General features: G+C 37.1%; 1 protein-coding gene across 1 annotated transcript in view; it reads left to right on the top strand.

The window, feature by feature from the left end:
- Positions 1–24624, top strand: part of LOC131693321 (WD repeat and FYVE domain-containing protein 3-like) — a 180400-nt gene that overhangs the window by 126507 nt on the left and 29269 nt on the right. Inside the window, exons 6-7 of the mRNA XM_058981044.1 lie at positions 14700–15080; positions 15138–15252. Coding sequence (XP_058837027.1) covers positions 14700–15080; positions 15138–15252 — 496 coding nt within the window. The remainder of the gene's footprint in view (positions 1–14699; positions 15081–15137; positions 15253–24624) is intronic.

Raw genomic sequence — 24624 nt, 5'->3', positions numbered from 1 at the left:
TTTATTATACCAGATTGACTGCATACCGAACAAAATTATATCGAAAGAAAGAAATAGGGTAAAGTGCCTATTTTCGCCATACTAAGCAGGGTGCGTCACTAATTTATTAATTTCTCGGCCTACAATCAATGGAATACGTAAAAATTGACATCAACAGCTTTGCTTCGTTGTTAAGAACCAATATAAAACACAAAAGCGCTGAAGACAGTGAAATTCTCGTGTTTGAGCGCAACGAAAACTCGAATCGAGTGCCCCTGTTGTTGCGCTACCATTTGACTCAATGCGTTGAACAAAGATGGCAGACACTGTTCTAACCAACGGCTTCAAATGGGTAGGGTGATAATAGAAACATGGTGAAAATGGGCTCATCACCCTATTTAGTTTCAATGAGGATACTTCTCTGTAGTGCTAACTGCTGTTCCTGATGATGTTGGTGCTTGTAGGGAATTTCGAACGAGCCAAAACAACTTCTTCCATGTGGTGTGTTAAAAACGACTACTGCTGTTTTGGTTAAAGAAAAAACGACTGATTTATTTTTAAATCCTTAAAGCTATATGTACAAATTCCTAATCTAACTATTCACCTTCCTACTTAGTCCTAGCTATCTACCCTTCTCGCTCACTCCTACCGTGGTGTGTTGTTTATTCCCTTCCGGTATCCATTCCACAGTAGTCCAGAATGCAAATTTAGTAGGAATTTTAACTTTTTGCTAAAATTAAATGACTTAGCCTTACAACATGTTTGGCAAAGTTGTTGTACTTTGCAAGGCCCTTCTTTTTGTTTAAACCGATGCTAGGGTGGTTCTAAATTTAGCAATATTTACAATAGAACTTTTTAACGGTTTGAGATAGAGCTTTACTGTCTGCGATGAAGTTGTAGAACAGCACATTTTAGACAAATTTGCTGAAGACATTAAAGCTCTAGCTTTTGTATTTTCCATTGCACGAGAAATTCAAAAGTAAGCTTTAGGGTGTTCCTTAAAAAACGGTTTTATTTCTATAACTTTTGAAGTTTTTATTTTACGCAAAAGTACCCTTTGGACAACTTAAAGATTATTTTAGAGCGCATAATTTGCTTTTAAACACCAACTACTTAACTTTTCTCGTTTTAAAGTTATAAGAACTTTTATATAAAAAATATAACTTTTTCAAATAGAATTATCTTCGATTCGGGCACTCAACATTGAATACTATTGCTTTCATATGAAATAGCATGCTTTGTAGTATAGATCTCTAAAAAATGGCAAATACGATATTTTTTTATATCTTGCAATATTTACTCAAAAATTGTTTATTTTTAGTAAAAAGTATATATAACTTTCTAACGAGCGAAGCTAGAGGTCCAATATATTAAGACAAATTGTTCTCCTTCAAAATATCTGAAAGTATTTCTAAAGTGATCTTAATGAAAAATCAAAACTGCAAAAGTTATACAAAGAAACCCATTTTTTAAGAAACACCCTAAATATTTTCGGTAAATTTCTTGTAAAATGACAAGTATACGACATAGAGTTTCAGTGTCTTCGACAAAGTTTTTCAAAATTTCATTATCTTCAATTTTGTGGAAGACAGCGAAACTCTATCTCGAACCATTAAAAAGTTATTTTTCTGATTTTAAATAAAAATTAGAGCTACCCTACCCACTATTTAAAATAATAGAAAAGTATTGTAAAGTGCAATATTTTATCATGAAAACGAAACTACATTTTTTATATTGTTCACCGTGAAAGTAATTTAAACATATTACAAAGAGTCAATTCATGAAAAACCAAATTTTTAATATAACTTTTTCAGTTTTCATTTTTTTTACAACCTATCCTTCAGATGTTTTTCAGAATTTTTGTTCAGAAGATATAAGCACTTAATATTTCAAAAATAGATTTTTTTAAATCAATTTTATCAAATTTTAAAAAATTATCGTTTTCGCCATTTTTTGCTCAATTATAACTCTAATCATGACCTTATTTATAGTTCAAAAAGAATTATCTTTTATTTGCTCCAAACGAGTGATATTGTTATTCAAAACAACTCCATTTTTGGCGAAAAAGTGCTCATAACTTTTCAACGCAAATAGCTAGATATATAGTGCCATGAAACAAATTATTCGCCTTGAAACAATCTTAAAGTTGTCTGCAGACTACTTCAGTTTTTAATGAATACAGCAAAAGTTATTTGAATAAAACTGTATTTCGAAGAAACACCCTAAGCTCCGACTTTAAATTTATTGTAAAATAAAAAGTATGACAGATAGAGCTTACAAGTCTTCAGCAAACTTTTCCAAAATTCGTCGTTCTACAACTTCGCTGAAGGTCGTCTGGCTCTAGCTAGAATGATTAAAAAGTTAATTTTTTTGATCTTGGTAAAATTAGAACCACCCTAACTGTTGTTTTAACAAAAAGGGGAGGCTCATAAACTACGAAAACTTCTCCAAAGACTTAATAAGGCTAAGTTGTTTAGTTTTAGTAAAATCTCAAATTTCCTGCTAAATTTTCATTCTGGACCACTGTGTATTCAGTAAGGCCGACAAATTAAGTCCATGCCTGGTAGACTGTTTGAGGGTGGATAAACAATTCTAGTCCTAAACCTTTTGCGCGGGTAAACAAATAAATTCTATATCTTTTGACGCGGGTAAAAAAATCAATTTTTCATCGGTTTAGAACGGATATTTTTATGTCGGATTTTCCCATGACCGTCGCCAGATAACTTTTATTATTATTTTTATATACCACCTTCGTGGGCGGTACTTGTGCCTCGCCGGGATCGCCGACGTACACAAATGATTTATTATTTTTGCAACCATCTGAGAGTTGTATTACTATTGTTCTTTCTGGACGATAATTGCTTTCTTCGTATTTCCTCGTGGTCCTTGCCAAGTGATTTACTATCATAATTTTCACCAGTTTACCTGGTGTCTCGGCCCTGGTGGAAGCTTAGACCACCGTATGAATGGTGCAATTAATGATGCTTGGGGCATGAGTGTCGATGAGTAATTACGGCTATCATGAGGCCTTTTGTTATTGTTGGGAAATTCGCCCACTCTCAGCATAGTTATTTATTTATTTATTTATTTATTTATTTATTTATTTATTTATTTATTTATTTATTTATTTATTTATTTATTTATTTATTTATTTATTTATTTATTTATTTATTTATTTATTTATTTATTTATTTATTTATTTATTTATTTATTTATTTATTTATTTATTTATTTATTTATTTATTTATTTATTTATTTATTTATTTATTTATTTATTTATTTATTTATTTATTTATTTATTTATTTATTTATTTATTTATTTATTTATTTATTTATTTATTTATTTAGCGGCTTTAACCTAGCAGGTCATTCGCCGCATAAGGAAAAGTATTGATTACATTTTGTCGTGTTTTGAGTTGCATCAGATTGAGCCTAATAAGTCAGCTTCTTTTAGAAATGCTATCAGTATCTCTTCTTGGGCTGGATCATTGGATAGAGTCTCCCGCATGTTAATCAAAATGTGTTCTACCGTGGCTTTAGTACCTTACGTCGCGCAGACTAGTTTGTCAATACGGGAGAACATGTGAGCGTGTGTAACCCGTGTATGACCCACCCGAAGTCGGGAAAGTACTTTCTGCTCGGTTCTACTAGTGTGATCTGTCCATTTTGCGATCGAGCCTTTAATTTTTTGGATGTGGCCTGACTGACTCCTCCACTGGTTCACAAGATGATCGGTGGTCTTATTCACAAAATCCTTTGTTATGTCGGCCGACGACACTTCTCTTGTAAGAAAGGCTCGCGCTCTTCGACCGAGGGTAGCGAGTTGGTCGGCTTTCTCTTTCTCTTTGATCCCGCAGTGACCAGGAATCCAGCATATTGTGGTGAGTAGGTCACAGTTTTTCTCGATGGCCTGTATGTAGAGATGTCGCTATTCACCGTTTTGGAGTGCGGAGATTGTCGACAGCGAGTCATTGAATATCACGACCGGTACGTCCGCCGTTTTGTTGTGGATGGCTAGTACAATAGCCGCGGCTTCGGCGGAAAAAATGGAGCAGGTTTGTGGGAGTCGAAATGCAAGGCCTTCTCCTATTCCACTAACCCCAACCCGAACGTCTTCGTCTAATTTCGACCCGTCTGTGTAAATGTATTGATGGTTCGCGTATATCCGTTCAACAAGCTGTTGGTAGTTTTCTCGGGCAGGGCCAGGGGGGCCCCTGTTCTAATTGATCTGGACGGACTATTATCCAAATTCGGGCTTCGATCCGACCAGGCCCGGGGCCTAGTTCTGTGAATACGTGCCAGTTTTGGTAACTGAGACCCGGGGAAACTGTGGTAGACTTCCTCAGCTATTTGTTGTATTACACCATCGTCGCCCGATGTTCTCTCGAGGAAAAGCGGTAACCGCCACCGCCCACCTATAGAGTAGTACGCCCGCTTTAACACAAGCAGCTTCGGCAGGAGTGCTTGGTAGCAGGTTTGAGGCCGATCGTACTGCGCCATGGAACACTGGTGCTAAGGTGTCGGTTATTCCTGCTAGATTTTGACTGGTGATTTCGGTACCGTAGAAGAGTCGACTGTATATAAGCGCCTGGCTGATGTTTAGTACAGTTTGTCTATTAGTTTTAGGATGACGGGAGTTTATTGTTCGGATTAACCTTTTTCTACTCTCGCAGTCCTTTTTTATTTCTTCTGAAATGCGGGAGGAGAGTCAGCTTCCGGTCTAGAGTTATGCCGAGAATCTTCGGTTTCTTTTTGAGGGTGTACTCCAGCAACTGCACCGTTGGGGAGTGCGAGGGAGTTACAGCAAGTACCGATCCTTGAGGAACCCCGTTGGTCTCGGTAAAGAGTTTCGATTGGCATCCTCCTAAGACAACTCAGAATTTTCTGTTACACAAATATTCCTTGACGAAGTGACCGAGATTCCCTCGCACTCCCCAACGGTGCAGTTGCTGGAGTACACCCTCACACCACACACTGTTGTAGGCCTTCGCGAGATCAAGGATGGCTATGTCAGTGTGAAGTCCGTTAGTTACCGCCTGACTGACAATCTCCTGGAATGCGCCCAAACAGGTCCCTGTACCAAGACCCTTCCGAAACGCGAACTGGTGGTTGTCTAGAAGATTGTTTTCCTCCAGAAATTCTGTGAGGCGTTTGTTCACCATCCTTTCCATTACTTTCCCCGTGCATGGGAGTAGGTTGCTGGGTCTGAAATCACTCGGTGCTCTAGTTCCTTGACACTTTTTGGGAATAGGAACGGTTAAGGCAATAAGCCAGGTGTCAGCGAAGGGCCTACCTTCCCATTCTGTGTTAAAACTATCCAGCAGCGCTCGTCTGCCCTCATGTGATAAATGCTATTGGGTAGCCTATATTATCCAGAGCTTCTGATTTGCCTCGTCCGATGTTGAGCGCGGTTGTGAACTCAATTCCTGAAAAGGGTTTGTTGTACTCCTTGCTCGGATCTGGTGGGAAGGTTGTCGGTGTTGCTTCCAGCGTAATTCTTAGCCTGAGAAAGCTAACAGGAAGGGATTCGTCGGCCGACATGTGAGCAAAATATCGGCCGATTTCGTCAGCGATGAGGGTAGGTTCGGTTATTGCGTTATCATTGATTGTTAGAGAGTAGCCAACCTGCCGCCTTTTACCGCTTAGTGCGTTGACTCTTCTCCATATCTCAGCTGTCGATGGAGCTAATCCCTCCGACGAATTCAGACCAGCTTGCTACTTTTGCGTCATTGATTGCTTTCCTAGCAAGGTTTCGCAGACTACGATATTCGGTGGAGCGCTCATCCCATAACTGGTGATCACATGGCGTTTTCCTAAGAAATCGAAGCGCCTTACGTCGTTCTTTGATTACCCGTGCCACCTCGGGGTTCCACCATTGAACCGCTTTACGTGGGGGAACTCCGCTAGTTCGGGGGATACTCACTTCCGCGGCATTCTTCTTAAGTTCGGTTAGTTGATCCGGTGTGTAGTTTTTCTGTCGGTCAAAATGGTCCAGAAAATGGTCCTCGAAGGCATCTCAGTCGGTGCGCTCATAAATCCATCGTACACGACGGGAGGTAGTTGGAGGCGTACTGTTACAGGAGATTAATATTGGGAAGTGATCGCTGCCTCCCATGTCCTGGGTAACTCGCAAAAACCTGCAATGGTGCTTGATCAAATGGTAAGGTCGATGGATGATGCGGATCGTCCACGCATGAAGGTCGTGCTTCCATCGTTCAAGATGATGGCGTCACAGTACTCTGCTGCTTCGAGTATGGCGTTGCCTCGGCGACAGCATCTAATTGAACCCCATGATGTGCGGTGAGCGTTAAAATCTCCCATTATTATGAACGGGGATTTCAGTTCCTTGATGAGTTCTTTTAGCTTGTTCCGCACGTCGATGGTGTCCTGGGTGATGTAAATTGATACTAAGATGCATTTGATAGGGTTCCTAATGAGACGTGCTACAGCGATGAGTTCAATATTGAGTTCTATCGGTTCTGACGGAATATCCGCCCGAATGGCTAGGCCTACCGTCCGGTATAAGTTATCCCCATTTTCAGACTCCCAGACGTATCGTCCACCAAGCCATGGCGATGGGTCTAACTTATTTCGGATGTGCGTCTCTTGTAAAGTGAAGCATATCGGTTCATTTCTGGCGATTATCGTTTGCAGGTCACCGAGGTTGTTACTCAAGCCATTGATGTTCCATTGAACCGCAAGAGAGCACCAGTTCGTTCTGAATACTAGCTTCTCATTTGTGATGCTGGAAGGAGTGTTTTCAATAGATTGGCTATTTGGTTATATCTCAGTAGGATTGGCTGACATCCTTCCCGTAACCTCCCCATTAAGAGGGTTGTGTTTTTGTTGTTGGGAATGCTCGGATGGACTGATGGGTTGTTCTCCCAGTGCCCTCAGAGGATGTGGCAAGGGGTCCACAGAGATTGCATTGGTCATCAGCTCAAGCGGTCGTATGGTGTGGAAGCGCATTGGGTACCAGGAGCATCCGGCAATGGGGCTTGGTAAACGTGGGGCTGATCTTCTGACGTAATGACTATCCTCAGTTGGTTGCTTTGTGCCGATGCTCGTTCGGAAACATGCAGATTTTTCCGGTAATTGCTTAGTATAATGGCTGGTAGGACTGTGCAGTGGACCACCCGAAATCGGGTCGGAGGCGTACTTCTGGTCGTTGTTAGGAGATTTGATTTGATTTACCCGGGTGGGAGCCGGTCCACCTGCACTAGCAGCCGCCGGAGGCTCGTCGACTGTGGTCGGTACTACCCCGGACAGGGCCAGTGCAGGGGATAAGGCTTTCTCCCTGAACAAGCAGCAAGCAGTTTCAGATGAGTTGGGGAGCACAAATTCTCCAGACGGACTGTCGTAGGATCTCAGCTTGTTGGTGTTTGGGTGGATATGTTTCTGTTTTTGAAAATGTTCCAGTGGACCAGCGGACTGCTCTTCCAGTGACCTCGGAGGGTGTGGCAAAAGGGTCCACAGAGATTGCATTGGTCATCAGCTCAAGCGGTTGCATGGTCTGGTAGCGCATTGGGTACCAGGAGCATCCGGCAATGGGGCTTGGTGGACGTTGAGCCGATCTTCTGACGTGATGACTATCCTCAGTTGGTTGCTTTGCGCCGATGCTATTTGGGAGACATGGCACAGTGGTCGGAAACGCCAAAAACGTGGACTTAATTCACTAGAGGCCAAACCATCGAATATATTCACAGGGTGTCTTTGGAGGAATTGTTTGTATGAATGTTCCCCTCAATCTGATAACAATTGAAATTAGGAATGGCTTACTATGATCAAACTAAAAAAATAACTTTTTATACTGACGAGATAGAAAGTTGGTGTCTTCGACAAAGTTTTAGAAATGCTCATAGCTAAAAAAATTGTTGAAGAACTTGAGCTTGTAGGATTAAAGGTTATCGATTGATAAGGCGTTTTCTATGGCAACCCCCTTAAATCTAGTTTTTTTAATATAACTTTTTTCATTGTGTCTTTTCATGCAAACTATGTTCAAGACAAATATGTAGGTATCAAAACTACATAATATTGTCGAAGACTGAGTGTAAAAATACTCATTCGTTTCAAAGTTATTGAGGATTTTTACATTTTTTACACCAACTTCAACTACGTATAAGAAAGAAAGGTGCAAACCTAAATGCACGAACAGGCACTTTTTTACTGTCTAAACTATTCACAATAAAGCTAAGAAGGTTTGGTGCGTGGCACTCTAGAACCCTATGAATAGGGTAAGCTTACTTTAACATGTTTTTTTACTTTTTCCATACAAAAATCGGAAAAAAAATTTATTTTTTTTATTTTTTCCGTAAAATTTCGTAATTAATGATATGGCATCCTTTTGTAAGCATTAAATTCATTATGACATGTCTATTTGAGTATATAGTAGTTTGGGATCTCCAATGATATTAAAAACTTCACATTTTGCTCCCACGTTTATGAAATCTGAAATATTCAGGTATAAGTGAAAATAATACTTGTAGTTGAATATCAAACTAAGAATTTCAAAAATTGGGGCGAAACAACTTAAAAATTGTTTTTGCTTGTTTTTGTATGGAAAAAGTAAAAAAAACATGATAAAGTAAGCTTACCCTATTCATAGGGTTCTAGAGTGCCACGCACCAAACCTTCTTAGCTTTATTGTGCGTAGTTTAAAAAAGTGCTTGTTCGTGCATTTTGGTTTGTACCTTTCTTTCTTATACGTAGTTGAAGTTGGTGTAAAAAAATGTAAAAATACTCAATAACTTTCAAACGAATGACTATTTTTACATGCAGTCTTCGACAATATTATGCAGTTTTGATACCTACGCATTTGTCTTGAACATAGTTTGCACGAAAAGTCAAAATGAAAAAAGTTTTATTAAAAACATTCGATTTAAGGGGGTTGCCATAGAAAACGCCTTATAAATCGATAACTTTTATTCCTACAAGCTCAAGTTCTTCAACAAAATTCTTCACTATGAGCATTTCTAAAACTGTCGAAGACACCTACTTTCTACCTCGTCAGTACAAAAAGTTATTTTTTTAGCTCGATCATAGTAAGCCATGCCTAATTTCAATTGTTATCATATTATGGAGAATATTCATACGAACAATTTCTCCAATGACACCCCGTGAATATATTCGATGGTTTGGCCCCTAGTGAATTAAGTCCGCGTTTTTGGCGTTTCCGACCACTGTGCATGGGTTTCTTTCCGTTAATTGCCTAGTGTGATGGCTGGTAGGACAGTGCAAACAGTGAAATCGAGTCGAAGGCGTAGTTCTGGTCGTTGTTAGGAGATTTGATTTGACTTACCCGGGGGGGGGGGGGCTGCACTAGTAGCTGCCGGAGGCTCGTCGACTAGCGGACTGCCCTTCCAGTAACCTCAGATGATTGCATTGGTCATCAATTCGGGCGGTTGCGTGGTGTGGAGACGATTTTGGTACCAAAGGAATCCGGCAATGGAGCTTGGTGGACGTGGAGCTTATCTTCTGACGTGATAACTATCCTCAGTTGGTTACTTTGTGCCGATGTTCGTTGATCGACATGGGTCTCCCTCCGTTAATTGCCTGGTGTGATGGCTGGTAGGGACGGTGTAGTGGGCTACCTGAAATTGGTTCGGGAGCGTACTTATCGTCGTTGATGGTAGATTTGATTTGATTACCCGGGGGGGGGGGGGGGGGGGGGGGGGAAGCCGGGCCCCCTGCACTAGCAGCCGCCGGAGGCTCGTCAACTGTGGTCGGTACTACCCCGGACAGGGCCAGTGCAGGGGATAAGGCTTTCTCCCTCACCGAGCAGCTGACTGTTTCGGATGATTTGTAGGGGACTACTTCCTCGGGTGAATTACGGTGTGGGATGAGCTTGTTGGTGTTGAGGTGGTTTTTTGGGTGTGTAGGATTTTGTTCAGCTGTATTTGTTTCCTTTGTTTGTGTTGGTTTCGTCTTTGTTGCTATTTGTTCTGTTTGATGCATGGTTTCGTTGATAATTTTGTTTAGCTTGTTTGAGGTCTAGCTGCTGTTGATATTTTGTAGTTTTTCAGTCCGAGATAAGTCCACTGCCCTCGGTAAATACCCATTTATTTATTTAGCGGTTGATTGGGTTTTGGTTTTTTTGGTGCGGTTGCTTCCTGTGCGTTTTCGGTTCCTTTGCTTTGGGGGTCTTTGATGATCGGGTTGCGGGATTTGTCTGCGTCGTCCGAACGGTGTTCTTGCTTGTATCTGTTTCGGCTGGATCTTCTTTCACCAATGCTTCAAGTTGTTGGGGTTGCTTGAATATTTTGCATTCTGTCGATCGGGTCACGGTTGATTGCGGGAGGTCCCATCGGTCTGATGGGTTCACCTGCCTTTTTGGCTATAAAGTGCTTTTTCAGATCCTCAACAGTTTTTCTTAACGCCGCTAGTTCGTTCCTTAGCTCCTTGTTCTCTTTCTTTGTGGCAATTAGTTCTTCTTTCAGCCTTTGGGGCTTCATGTCCTTGGTTTCCGTCGGTGATCGGTTCGCTACCAGTTCCTTGAGCTTGGCGACTTCCTCCATGAGAACGTTTATGGATCGGTCCCTTTCGTCGACTGTGGGTCTGAGGTTTTTCTTAAGACTGTCTGCAAAAGAATTATTGGTAGTGTTTTGGTTGGCCAATGCTCTGGCCTCGGGGAACGTTAAATTTCTATCGATTTTCTGTTTTATGAGTTGCGCTTCCTTCATCTGAACTGGGCACTGTCGATCTCTGGCTGAATGGTTGTCGCCGCAGTTAACACATTTACTCTCTGCGCTGCAAGAAATTTCCTTGTTGACTTGGTGTTCTCCGCTACAGTTGAGACACACCTCTTTCTGACTGCATACCCTCGATTCATGACCGAATTTCCCGCAGCGCAAACATTGCATTGGGCTCGGATAGTATCGCCTGATTTTAACACGCACCATAGCTAGGAATATTGCTTCCGGTAGGTGGGATCCGGAAAGGAGAATACCAGAAGCGGAGTGTTTGAAAGGCTACCGTTAACCTTTTGGGTGATCCTTCGAACCTCTATGACCCTTTGCCCCTTTAGCTGTTCCAGGATGGTCGATGTTTCCATGTTGATGGTGTCCGCATCGTAAAGCAGGCCTTGAACTTTGTTCAGGAATGGGTGCGGAATTGTTTCAATTTTCTGTCCATCGGCTAGCTGATCGATTTTTAACAGTTGGTCATGGGTTCTCTGGGAAGAAGTTCGAAGGGCGTATTGGGTTCCTCTTGCCTCATTAACCGCCGAAACCCATTTTGTTGGCTCCATTCCCAGGGCGTTTTTGAGGGTTAAATGAATCAGGAATGGGTTAGTAGGAAGTTTCCCGCATATCCCATTTTCATCTGTAACCGCGCGCAGTAGTAGCGTTTGTAGCGTTTGTCATCACCATAGTTCAGGTAAGACGGAATTGTATGGATGGATGATGGCCTCCCTCTCGGGGGCCATTGGTTTGCACTCATGAAGTCAATCGTTCAGTAAATCGTTTTCTTTGGACACAAATTACCTGATAGTTGTGTGATCCTGCGTTGGATGGTCTCCTCTATGTGGTTGGTTCTCCTTTAAACCAGACTATTGGTGTGTGTATACCAAAAAAGGTATTGTACCACCAGACTGGATCGTCGAGTTTCAAGCCCGTCTGGGGTTCGTCACTTCGCTCTCGTACGGTCACAGATTGACCGACACGGTTCGCACTGATGGGGATGCAAGGTTTTTTACTGGGTTTGAATTTTCGCGCAATGGAGGCGCTATCTGTTCACCGTTTAACGTTTTAAATTCGATGGAGGCGCGAGTAGTTCACCTACTTTAAAGTCAGCGCTTCTGGTACTTGTAACTGTTATCGTCCCTCCGGCTGGCGGAGACCCGCCGAGGCGTGGGGCCCGTATCACTTGTTTTTTCGCACTAATTACCGCGTTACGGGACACTGCACTCGCGTAAAGGTATCACCACGGTGGACAGTGGCACCTGTTCATACAAAGTTGCGACAAAATTTTAAAAATTGGTCTATGTGGCTAAAACTTGGGGTTTTAACTAATTTTGGGTCGCTGAATCCATTTCTGCTATCAGTTTTGATATTCCGTATTTCATTTTTTCAACTACTTTTATTTAAACTCGTTTGAATGCGTTGGTCGTTAAAGGGTTAATATAAACATTAATCATAGTAGCCAATCTCATCGGATAGCAGAAATGGTTGACAAAACCAGTAAAAATCACTAATTTTTCAGTAATATGATGTTGTTTAGGCAATTAATTTGTAAGGAGATTTCTGAGCTACAGGGCGTCTCCATATGGGTATTTTCAAAAACATAGATATACCAACTTCGGCGCAAAAATGCGCAAGATGAGCCATATATATCTTGAAACTACACTAAAGTGACTCATGGGAGACCATCTCAAAAATTGGAAGACGTATAAAGATAAATTACTGATATGATATGAAACTTTTTAATTGGATTTTTTTGATGCAGAACAAACGTAAATCAGTTTTGCACAAAAATCTCCCATCTATAGTTTAGCATATTCATTCTTCTTTTCAATTAACTTAAAAATGCTCCAATCAGCAGTGTAGTTTTTGATATATCACCATTTGAAAGTCTAAGGTACTAAAATTCTAATTAATTGAATTGAACAGAAATCCTCGACATCACTTGCTTCAACGACATGTTAAAAATTCGATTATAGTAAAATTTTGAGATACATTTAATCAAGCTGAGAGAAGAATAAAAAAAATATTTACAAAAGAATTACAAGACATTGATTTTTGGGGTTTTGTCACTCGTCGTGCGGTGGCACGATGATAAGTGCCGGATGGCGGAGGCCGAGCTGATAAGGTCTGGGAGGCTGAGCTCGAGCAAACAAAAAAAGGTCCCGATAGCGTAACCGAGTATTAACTTTTTCGGGAAATCACAGAGCCACAGCGATAAGAACTCAACCGATCACTCCGAGTGATTGATACGATCTGCCACTCTCAACATAGTGCTCCCTTGAGCTATTTATTGGTTGATACATGAAGGCTTTCAACCAACTTGAAACGTATGCAAATGTGTACCATGAAGCGATCCGACGCTCGACAGCAATATTGAACTCATGCTGATTAAGATAAGTAAATATTATATTTCTTTGTTTCAAATGTGTCGAACATGTCGCTTATCAGGTTCGTGGTAGTCATGCGCTTGTATATACGTGCCAAGTGTAATTACAATGTAATAGAAATTTCCACAATTATGTTGAACATTAAAAAATTAAAACAAGATTTTTTCCTTTCTCATATAAAGAAAGGCTATGTAATCACTCCAAAAATTAACTTTCCAACGAATGCTCGGTAGGCCGAGGGTCCATTCGTCCATGTACCATTCGATTCAGTTCGTCAAGATCGGAAAATATCTGTGTGCGTGTGTATGTATCATTGTAAGGGGGGGGGGGGAAGTGTTTCAGCTTGAAAAAACAACTTCTATTGCGATTTTTTTAGAACTTTGCGTTAAGCGAATTGATCAAAACTTTTGTACAATTTAGTATATCATTTCAACAACATGCTGTAATTTTTCCTTGCAAAAAATATCGATGAATAACTCGGTGGCGAAGCTTTTTGTAGAATGTCTCTGAAAAAACATGATTTGTGATGTTACCTGCCATTCCAAAAACACTTAACCGATTTCTTTCAAACTTTGCATACACATTCTATGTGAAAAATACCTAACCCCTACGTAGGGTTTTTGAGATAGTTTTTTTTTTTATTAAGGGGGTGTTTACTTAAAAAAAGGCAGAATTTTTCTTGAAAATTTTTGAATTTTTATTTAAAATGAGTAAAAACCCCTTTTATTGAAAATTTATCTCAAAAACGTAGGGGGCATTTTTTGCATAGAATGTGTATGCAAAATTTGAAAGAAATCGGTTGTGTAGTTCTTTACTGGCAGGTAACACCACAAATCATGTTTTTTTTCAGAAACGTTTTACAAAAAGCTTCGTCACCGAGTCATTTGTCGATATTTTTGTATTGAGAAATTACAGCATGTTATTGAAACGATACACTAAATTGTACAAAAGTTTTGATCAATTCACTTCACGTAAAGTTTAAAAAAAAAATAAAAAAGTGTTTTTTTCTCCGCTGAAAAGCCGAACCCACCTCCCCCCCATTAAGCTCACGTGATGCTCAGTGGTGGTTGAACCGAATTGTACAATTATTTTCAAACTAACGGTATAACTCTGCTTTCAGCTGGTATTGAATTTTTAGTTTATCGGATTTCCGGTTCCGAAGTTACGGGTTGAAAAGTGCGGTAACACAGCGAATTCCCATATTAACTCACACCACAGGTATTACTCTACCGTATTTAGTAATCTTGTTTGAAATTGGGTGATAGTTCTCGCCATTGAAAAGTTTATTTAAAACTTATTCTAATGGCAGTTAGAATCATCTTTGTAACCATCTAATCTGAAAGAAGTGTTTTGTTATGTCTCCTCTTCTAAAATCTCCAAAATCGCTCAGAAGAGCGTCCCAGTTTATGCATTTTCACATTGAACTTTTTACATGTCAGTTGGTTCCGACAATATTGGTCCTCCGCTGTCCTATTTACTCCTGAATTTCTGGCAGTTTCGGTGTTGAGGACGTATTGTTTACTACAGCATTTCCAGGCTGGTTCTTATTTTAGTCTCCTTGTTTGCGACTTCGCAATTTATGTGTTCGTCTATACTATACTTGTCTATACTATACTACTTCTAGCTAATCTAATATATGATTTTAATTCAAAAGGACTTGTCGTCAAATCATCTTCGACTAGTAGTATATACGAACAACAGGCGACGCAAAAATGTACTGCAGAGCAAATGATGGGGATAAGTAACCAACCATCGGGCTGTAGCAGTTCAGAGAATCAATCATTCTGCAATATTGCGTCAAACATGAAAGCTATATCTAGCGATCGACACATGAATCAATTTGGTTCAGTTGGTAGTGGACAACTAATGAAGAAAGAAGACAATCAAAAGTCTAGAAAAACTTTTCACTGGGCCCAGCAACTGATATTCAGAACAAAGCTAACTATGCACACAGCATATGACCGTAAAGATAATATTGAACCAGCAAGTATCACTTCATTGGCAATATCGAATGACCATCGGACAGTTTTTGTTGGTAAAGCTAATTCATTTCATATTCATGAGAACTATGATATAAAAAGTCAATTTGCAGGTGACGCCAGAGGACGAATATATTCTTGGAGTGTAACCGATCAAACTGGTAGAGTGATTGCTGAACGTGTTTCAAAAGAAGGAACTTCAATTGCCTGTGTTGGGTGCAATATTCGGTATGTATGTTTAATAAACTAGCTAATACTAGCGGGCAGATAATCGCCAACCAATAGCACACAAACACGCTCCATAACGAATATATATATATATATATATATATATATATATATATATATATATATATATATATATATATATATATATATATATATATATATATATATATATATATATATATATATATATATATATATATATATATATATATATATATATATATATATATATATATATATATATATATATTTGTATGGACATTAGTATGGGAAAACCTGCTTTTTTGTATTTTTAATTCTACAGACTACAATTTTTCTTGAAGTATGCCAACAAATAGATATAAGTGTGCTCCAGGATATGCTAAACAACTTTGCCGAAGGATGTATGGTGTTAGAATGTCTCAAAACCAAGTAATAGCTGTTCAAAGTTCGATACATCGAATTAAATGCCAAAAATCATTTTTATTGCCAACACTGCGGGTGTACCAATGATATTTCATATAGCATTCCAAAATAACATCATATATTTTATATTTACCACATTGGTATGTTTGGATGAATTATTCAAAAGTCTTAGCTCAATTTCATGAGCGTAGGTAGTTGAGCAATAGGGCGTAGTGAGGGGAGAGGGGGGGACTTTGATATGTAGAATTTCGAACTAGGGTTGCCACCTCTGGAGAGGCTTTGACCCGGAGATTTTCACTGATTTGGGGGGTGGTGGATTTTGAGTGGAACGAGACAGAAATTGGAATCAAAGCGATTGCTCGGCATTTTAGATCACTTTAATCGCTTTTTATTACTACGTTAAAGTAAAGCTGTAATTTTCTAATGCTTGAGAACGGTTTTATCGGTTTAATGTGGTGTAGTATTACACTTCCCCGACTAAGTGCCAAGAATACAAAAGCACCAGGTACTCTCACTGTAGAGGATAAGTTGGACGAGCATTGCTCTCCTCCACAACTAACAGGAAAAGGAGAGCAAAGGAGGCAGAGCTGCGGCATCACACTATGTGGTGTCGGTTATTCATCACCAACAAATTTTCATTTCGTAACAAAGGGGCAAAACTCACCTCCCTAGCCCAGTTAAGGATCGCTGACGGAGTAGCAACAACACCGGAAGAACTCGACTTAGTGGAATGCAACATTTCAATTGTAGCACCTGGCGAAATATTACTTTCCTTAACCCTCCGGAAGTCGCGCATATGGCCTTCTGAACGAGCAGCCGCTGGTACCCTAAGACGATTTCGCTAGACTTTTAGAGCGCGACTGCCGGAAGGTTAATTTGTAGCAATTTTATTTGTTTTTCATTTTCATTGCTTTGTGAAAGAAATTAGCAATATTTGGTGAACTCATTTTCGCCACCTTGAAACGACGATTATTCGGGCAAAATAAATCTGAACCAGAGTAATAGTTAACTTAGACTTTTTAAATATTTTGTAAAGAATCAATTAATTCCGAAAAATTCAATCTATGCTTCTACCCACCAAACTCGGAGAAATTGATGTAAAACCCGGAGACCCGGAGATAGCTCCCGAAAACCGGAGTCTCTGGGTCAAACCCGGAGGGGTGGCAACCCTAATTCGAACTAAAATATTGGAATGTTCAGATGAATTATTTCAAAACATTCACACAATGTCCTACGCATAATAGTAACGATGAAATAGGACATAATGTATCCCTTTTCCTTGATTTTTTTCAATAGAAGTTAACGTTACAAACTGAATCAACTGAGGTCGAGTTGATATGTCAGAGGATTGCATTAATTTATTTTGGTTTAAAGCTCATTATGATTTGATAGCATGCTCATTTCGATGCCGTTCGATCACCTGAAGCAAAAATTGCTGTTGAACTACGGATCTGGTGGGTTTCATGTTGAAATCCAGAAATTAGCTTCACACCTCGTGATCGAATAGCATCGAAAAGAGAATGCTATCAAATCATAATAAGTATTAAACCAAAATAAAATTAATGCAATCCTCTGACACTTCAGTTGATTCAGTCTGTAACGTTAACTTTTATTGATAAAAGTTAAGGAAAAGGGATATATTAACCCGATCAGAAAGAAATAACAATATTATTACAGACTGTGTTACTTTGTTATGATAACAAGTTGTGTTATAACTCTGGTCTCGTTAGTTGGTAAAATAACAGAAAACATAACAGAAATTCTACTAATATATATCAAAAATATGACAACCTGTGATAGGCTTCTATCAGAAGCAGGGCCGCCGAGAGGGGGGAGGCGGGGTGTTTCCCACCGGGCCCGGAGTTTTGAAGGGGGCCCGGATTTTTAACAGAAACTAAAATTTTGACAAATACTTTTTCGACAAAAATTTATTTGAGAATACAATTAAAAATTCAATATCTTGTGTATCAGGTAACTAGAAAATTCTAAACTACTGCATATTTGATATCAACTACGTTTATATTAACGTAAATCTCGCACCGAAACAAGATCAGACTCGAGCGGGCATAGCGGAATTTGTACATTGAATGTCATGTACGCAGCTCACCTGGGTTCGAATCCCAACCCCGCACACAGGAATAGAGATTTGTTATAGGAAAATTCCTAACCTGAATGAAGAAGCGAATGACCTTAAGGTTGAAATGTCTATAATCGAAACAAAAATATGATTAGACTTGTAAGGGTTAAACAATTAAATGGTTTGATTAGAAGTCATGAGGTTGTCTTCAAATTTCGCCAATTTGAAATCGATTTTTTTGATTTATTGAATTTCCAATCTTCGAAAGCGCTGGATTAGTATCGAAAGTAATTATTGAAAGAAAAAAACCCTGCTTAGGGTTGCCACACCGGTTTTTGAGGCGAATTCCGTGTCTTCGTTCAGATAAATCTGAATTCGCCCGGAAGAATCCATTGGATTATTTTGCAATTTTGCGTTGCCCTTTTCTTTACCAGGAATCGCCCAGCACCCAGCCCTCATAAACATCATCCTCGGGTTGCAGGCCCTATGTTCCTCACAAAGATTCTCGAAAGAAACTGAAGTGTGATTTCACACCCCGTGTTTGTTTACTGAGGAGCAGAGCAAAGCTCGCTCGGGTTATCCTTCACAGCGAGAGTGGTTGGTGCTTTTGGATTCTTTGTGAATATCCGAGAAAGCGACAACTTAATGTGAACGTCACAGAAAGGTGGAGTGCTTTACCAAAATATTACACTCTACGGTGAATAAGATATTTTTCCTCGTAGTGTTGCGAGCTACATAAGAAATAAAACAGTGCATATTTATTTGTTTTTAAGTGTTTTATACAATAAAAAGCAATGGAAGCGCTCCAAAATTCTGTCAAGTGATCACTTTAATTCGAAATTCGATTTGATTTCAACGCATACCCATGTGTCTCTCAAAGTCTATCCCCTGCTCAATAAAATTCTGCTGGTCAAATTACCACTAGAGGTGGTAACCCTACTTCTATTTGAGAGCTCAATTGGTCAAATGAGTCATTAAAAACTCTTGATATACCAAAAGAATTCGGAATTAATCCAAAAATTTAAATTTGAAATTTAATATATTTGGTTTGCCGTTCATTGATACAAAATCTATAAAAAATCATATTCAGATGCGAGATGATACCGAAACATTTTTGTAAAGGGGTCATACTCAAATGGCGCAGCTTTTTCGGCGATTTTCGACTACCAATTCCCCCTAGCAAAGAGCCCAGGGATGGAAAAAAATAAATACGTTTTACAATTCTTTCAAATACGGCCTTTTGTCAACATTTTTATTATAACAGCAAATTGCGTACACAAAAAGCCTTTTTCGTGACAAGTATAGTGTTAATAGTTTTGTTTTAAATTTTATATGTCATGGAGAATGAAGAGAAGATCTCTCAGTTCACAATCCTGCTGCTGCCAATGATTCTAAGAAGCAACTAAATTGCTAAATTGTGTTTGATTGATTTCGAAGAGAAAATTTAACTCTGCCTCCAAACTAAACCAACTAGTTAACAAGATTAGTTAACTAATGTAGCAAGTTAAATCCGCATACAAAATCTTTTCGTTTTGGAGGAGTGAGCGTGAGATTTTGAACGTCGCTTCCTGAACGTAACGATTTTATTTTTATTTTTGAACTATTTTCTAGAAATCAGTTACAACATTCTTGTAAAATATTTTAAGGGGTGCTAACACACCAACACAAATAAAAGAATAATTCATGTTTTTATAGGATTATGAATGTTTTCGAAACCAGCATAGCGTAAAATCCAACCAAAACCCTTATTTTAAATTTGATCCATGTTTCTCATATTTTTTCCATTTTTTTAATCCTACGCGGATTTTTTTTTATTTTGTTAAAATTTCATTGATCTATTTTTTCAAGTTGTGGATTACATACAAGTTGTGGATTCTACAATTGTAAGATTCTGCCTTCTTATCTGTTTGCATACTTTTATTTTATCCATCTTTTTACGTTCCTTACTTTTGCTTTTTTCTATTGCTATCACTATCACTTACTTTAATTTATAGTTTTTTCTCTGTTATTTAATTTTATTCGCAATTTTTCGAGAAAATCCTGCTTTCTTTATTTTTTTCTTATTGTTTCATATTTTAATACCCTGCTTTTTTATTTTTTCCTTTTGTCATTCCATCCAATTTTTAGAATTTGTTTATTTACTACATTTATACTTGTCTTAGCCTTTTTCTATTTCCTTTTTTTATATTTTTTGCATTTCTAAAAGCAATTTTACTTATTCAAATTCATTCCAATTTATCTTATTGTTTAATTTTTTACCTTTCTCCTATTTTCTTCCACATTTTCTAGTTTTTAGTTTTCCGTTTATCGTAGTTTTATTTATTCCAATTGTTCATTTAATATAATTTTTTTATACCTTTTTCTTAAGATTTAATTTGTTATTGTTATTTCTTCATGTTTTCCATTTAACCTGTTTCGAAAATACTTTTCCTATACGTTAACATTAATTTTTTTATTTTCCTAAAGAACATTTGATTTATCTTTTCTTGACACTATGCGCATTTTTTCTTAATTTTACATTTAGTTCGTTGTTTGAATTTATTTCAAATTTCATTTCGAGTGCTTTTTCTATTCTTTAAATAATATCCATTTTTTTCGTGTTAATATCTTCATTTTTGTGTTTCTATAGTATGGCTTTTTTCTACTATTTTTCCTATTTTATCTGTTTGCTCCGTTTTTGTTCAATACTTCAAATTTTCTTTACTTTTTCGTCTTCTCATCATTTAAACTTTTCTAGTTTTTCAAAATTTTGTGGCTCGTCCATTTTTTTTTAATTTCTATGGTTATTTTATTATTGTCTTCTTTATATACTCCTCTAGTTTTATGCATTCTTAACGTTTTATTTATTTTTTCTATCGCTTGAAATATTTCTTGTTTTTAATGTTAAATAAATTTTATTATTCTTGATTTATCGAGTTTTCCAGTTTTATGTATTTTTTATATTAATGTTTGTATTCTTTTTAGTAGTTTTTTTCATTTTCATTGATTCTATTTTTTTCCTAATTTCCTATCGATTTTCATTATGTTCACCATCTATTCAATAATGTTCGACTTTTTTAATCTTCGCAATATGTTTTTTTCTAGTTTCCTGTTTTCCTTTACAAATTTTTATAGGTTTTGTTTTGGTTTTTCTCGATTAAACATTTTTTGACAATTGACATTTGTTTATGTGGTTGATTTTCTTGTTTTTAGCTTTTTTGTACATTCTTTTAATATTTAGTTATCCTATTGTTTTTTATCTTTTTTTAATCTTGCCATTTCCCTACTTTTATAAATACTATTACAAAAATGGCGCTTTTCAAAGTCACCAAAACTGTCGAAGAGGTAATTAAAACTCCCAAAGTATAAAAAACTCTACGTTTTTTTCCTTCTTTAGCACTACAAACAACTAGAGCAACAAAATGGTACATAAATATAAAATTTCAGTATGCTATACATAATATCAGTGAACTCCAATGGATTTCAAACATTGCCTTTTTTGTACTCAGGCAATACACAGTGGTGGGGGCCCGTACGTTGGACCCCCCGGGCCCGTATTTTCTCTCTGCGGCCCTGATCAGAAGTATAACAAATTTTGTTAGGTTCTCCCTCGGCCAATATAGCTTGTATTACCTATTGTATAGTATCAACGAATTTAGCGTACAGGTCTAGAAATAGAATAGAATAGAAAAATGTAGCAGACATGAAGGCGTTTTCGTTTAGAAGCAAAAAACTTTTTATAGTTTGGTCAAATGATTGCATACATGCTGGCGGTTTGTTATTACGAATATATGGACACGCTGATTGTTATTTGTGGATATAGTGATTTGAGAACCTGGGTATTCTTAGTTTTATGGTGATGTTTCCTGCATGAACCAACGACGTTGCTTTCGACTGTTGTTTAATGTTAGGATAATATTCCTCGCATCCGATCAAGGGCAAAACGATTATAGATGCAGATGTTTCCAGAACGCACACATTCAACTTTGCCAAAACCTAAGGTCTATTTGTTTTCCTTACCCGATCAGAAAGAAATAGCAAAATTATTACAGACTGTGTTACTTTGTTATGATAACAAGTTGTGTAATAACTGTGGTCTCGTTAGTTGGTAAAATAACAGAAAACATAACAGAAATTCTTCTAGTATATATAAAAAATATGTCAACCTGTGATAGGCTTGTATCAGAATTATAACAAATTTTTTAGGTTCTCCCACGGCCAATATAGCTTGTATTACCTATTATATAGTATCAACAAATTTAGCGTGCAGATCTAAAAATAGAATAGAATAGAAAATAGTTTTCCTTATGTCATACGCTTTGTTTTCATGCAGTTTTACTCACTACTACAGCTGTCTATATTACGATAGACTGAATAGCTTTATGGTATCTTTGCAGATTAGGAAAGTGGCTATTTTTAGATTCTGAATAGTGCACATCGGCGCTTCTCTTGTACGTTAACATGTTTTACACGATTTCTAGTAATAATGTCGATGCGATGTGGTAACATTGAGTGGACAATTTACGTACATTATTTAACGGAGAATTCGGCAAATGTTATTTATGATTCCGAATAGATTCAAATAAACAAATACCATAGTTTTGAGGATTGCTTTTTGAAATTTCAAGAGGTTTTGTTATTAGTACTTTTAATATGGGGAAGATGAAGCCAGTACAATTATCGCAACCTAATAATTTCCAGAATTACAAATGCAATCTATCAACTGCGGATATTATAACAGATAATCAGAAAATTTGAGAAATTGTTGAGGTTTCTTCGGTGTGACGAATTCTAGAATATTTCATGTTTTTCTAAAATATATTTTCCATTCTAAATTTTATTTTATTTTAAGGGGAATTATTCAATATTTTTGCATTAAACGAATGAACAGCGAACAATAATACCAGCTGGGATATGTATATAATCAGAGATTTCTAGGCCAGCTTTATGCAGCATACTAACAAATATTAATATTTCAACAATTTGAACAGGTCGCCTTATTTTGTTTTAACTTTCTACAAAATGAATCAAGTATCTTGATTATTACGATAATTTGCTAGCTCGATGATTTTTTTAGAAGGAACGAAAACCATCGAATACAGCAGAAACATTAGAACATTGCGCATTCAAAGCAATTGTCAGTTCAACCGTAAAATGTCAAACTTATCTTACGTGGAATGAAAAGATATAACAATCAAGTAACTCAAACATTTTTATGCGAAGTTTAAAAAAAATGTAACGCTTTAGTAGTTCGGAGAACGCACAAACTGGCCAATTTTAATTGTTCATGAAAAACCCGCATAAATTGGAGAAATCGGACTGAAGATCCTCAAAATACATAACGATATTGTAGAAATCAGTACACATCAGAAAGTTTTTAGGCTCTGAAAATTCGTTTTCGTAATATGCACACTCGATTAAAAGAAAATTAATCATATAACCATTTGACTAAACCATAACAAATAGTTTTAAAATGATTTTTAATTTCAATTCGCGTTCTATTATTGCATCTGGAGTGCTTGATACTTCCTGCATCTTTTTCAAAATAACTTTTATATGAAAATTATAAACTTTAAAATATCTTGTTGATAACTTTACGATTCCAAAAAATTTGAATAAAGGCATTGAAATCATTAGCCCCATATTCGAAATTGTGTGTCATATGAGTGTCTCAGAAAGTACATAATCTTATAATCAAAATGCAACCAAGTAAGTCAAACACCTTACTGACAAGTTACATCTAAAACTTCGAAAATTTGCTTTAAAAAGTTGAATAACGACGCATGAAAAGAGACCAGCGTATTAGTAAATGGACGGTTATATGTGTAATATAACAATCATTCACAGTTTATTGTTTGATTTGTTTATTGGAGCTTTAACCATATGGTCATTTGCCCACTTTACAGTTTACCGTTAGCGTTCAAAGATAATTGTGAAAGAACATATGTATAACTTATTATAACATCATCGTTATATGCGTACATTAATATCATATTAGCAGTCCAATGATATCACCGGAAGATATAATCTTGATATATGTTTGCTTGCCTTGCTGATTGGGATATCACAAAGATAACACAGTGAGTAATAAATATCAACATGAGATATAAATTTGATAGCTTTCTGTTTTGTCTTTCAGATCGGGTTGTGACATACGCTTTGTTTTCATGCAGTTTTACTCGCTGCCTATATTACGATAGACTGAAAACCTTTATAGTTTTTTGCAGATTAGGTAAGTGAGGCTATTTTTAGATTATAAATAGTACACTTCGGCGCTTCTCTTGTACGTTTAAATGTTTTACGCGATTTTTAATATGGGGAAGATTAAGCAAACCATCACAATTATCTCACACCTACTAAATTCCCAGAAATACATTTTTACAATACTTCAATCTATCAACTGCGAATATTATAACAGATAATCAGAAAATTCGAGAAATTGTTGAGGATTCTTCGATGTGACGAATTCTAGAAAATTTCATGTTTTTCTAAAATACATTTTCTATTCTAAATTCAATTTTAAGGAAATCTTTTTCAATATTTTTACGTTAAAGTTTTAAGCTATTTCAAGCATTATTTAAAATTTATTTAAATTGTAACAGCGAACAATAATACCAACTGGGATATGTATATAATCAGAGATTTCTAGGCCATTTTGAAATATTAATAGCTTTATGTAGCATATTCACAAATATTAATCTTTCAACAATTTGAAGAGGTCGCCTTATATCTTTTTTAATTTTCTACAAAATGAATCAAATATCTTGATTGTTACGAAAATTTGTTAGCTCGATGATTTTTTAAGAGGAACGAAGAAGAACCACCGAATACAGCGGAAACATTTGAACATATGCGCATATATATATATATATATATATATATATATATATATATATATATATATATATATA

This window comes from Topomyia yanbarensis, chromosome 3 (assembly GCF_030247195.1).
Source record: "Topomyia yanbarensis strain Yona2022 chromosome 3, ASM3024719v1, whole genome shotgun sequence".
NCBI classification, from domain to species: domain Eukaryota; kingdom Metazoa; phylum Arthropoda; class Insecta; order Diptera; family Culicidae; genus Topomyia; species Topomyia yanbarensis.
This window is presented reverse-complemented; position numbering and strand designations above follow the sequence as displayed.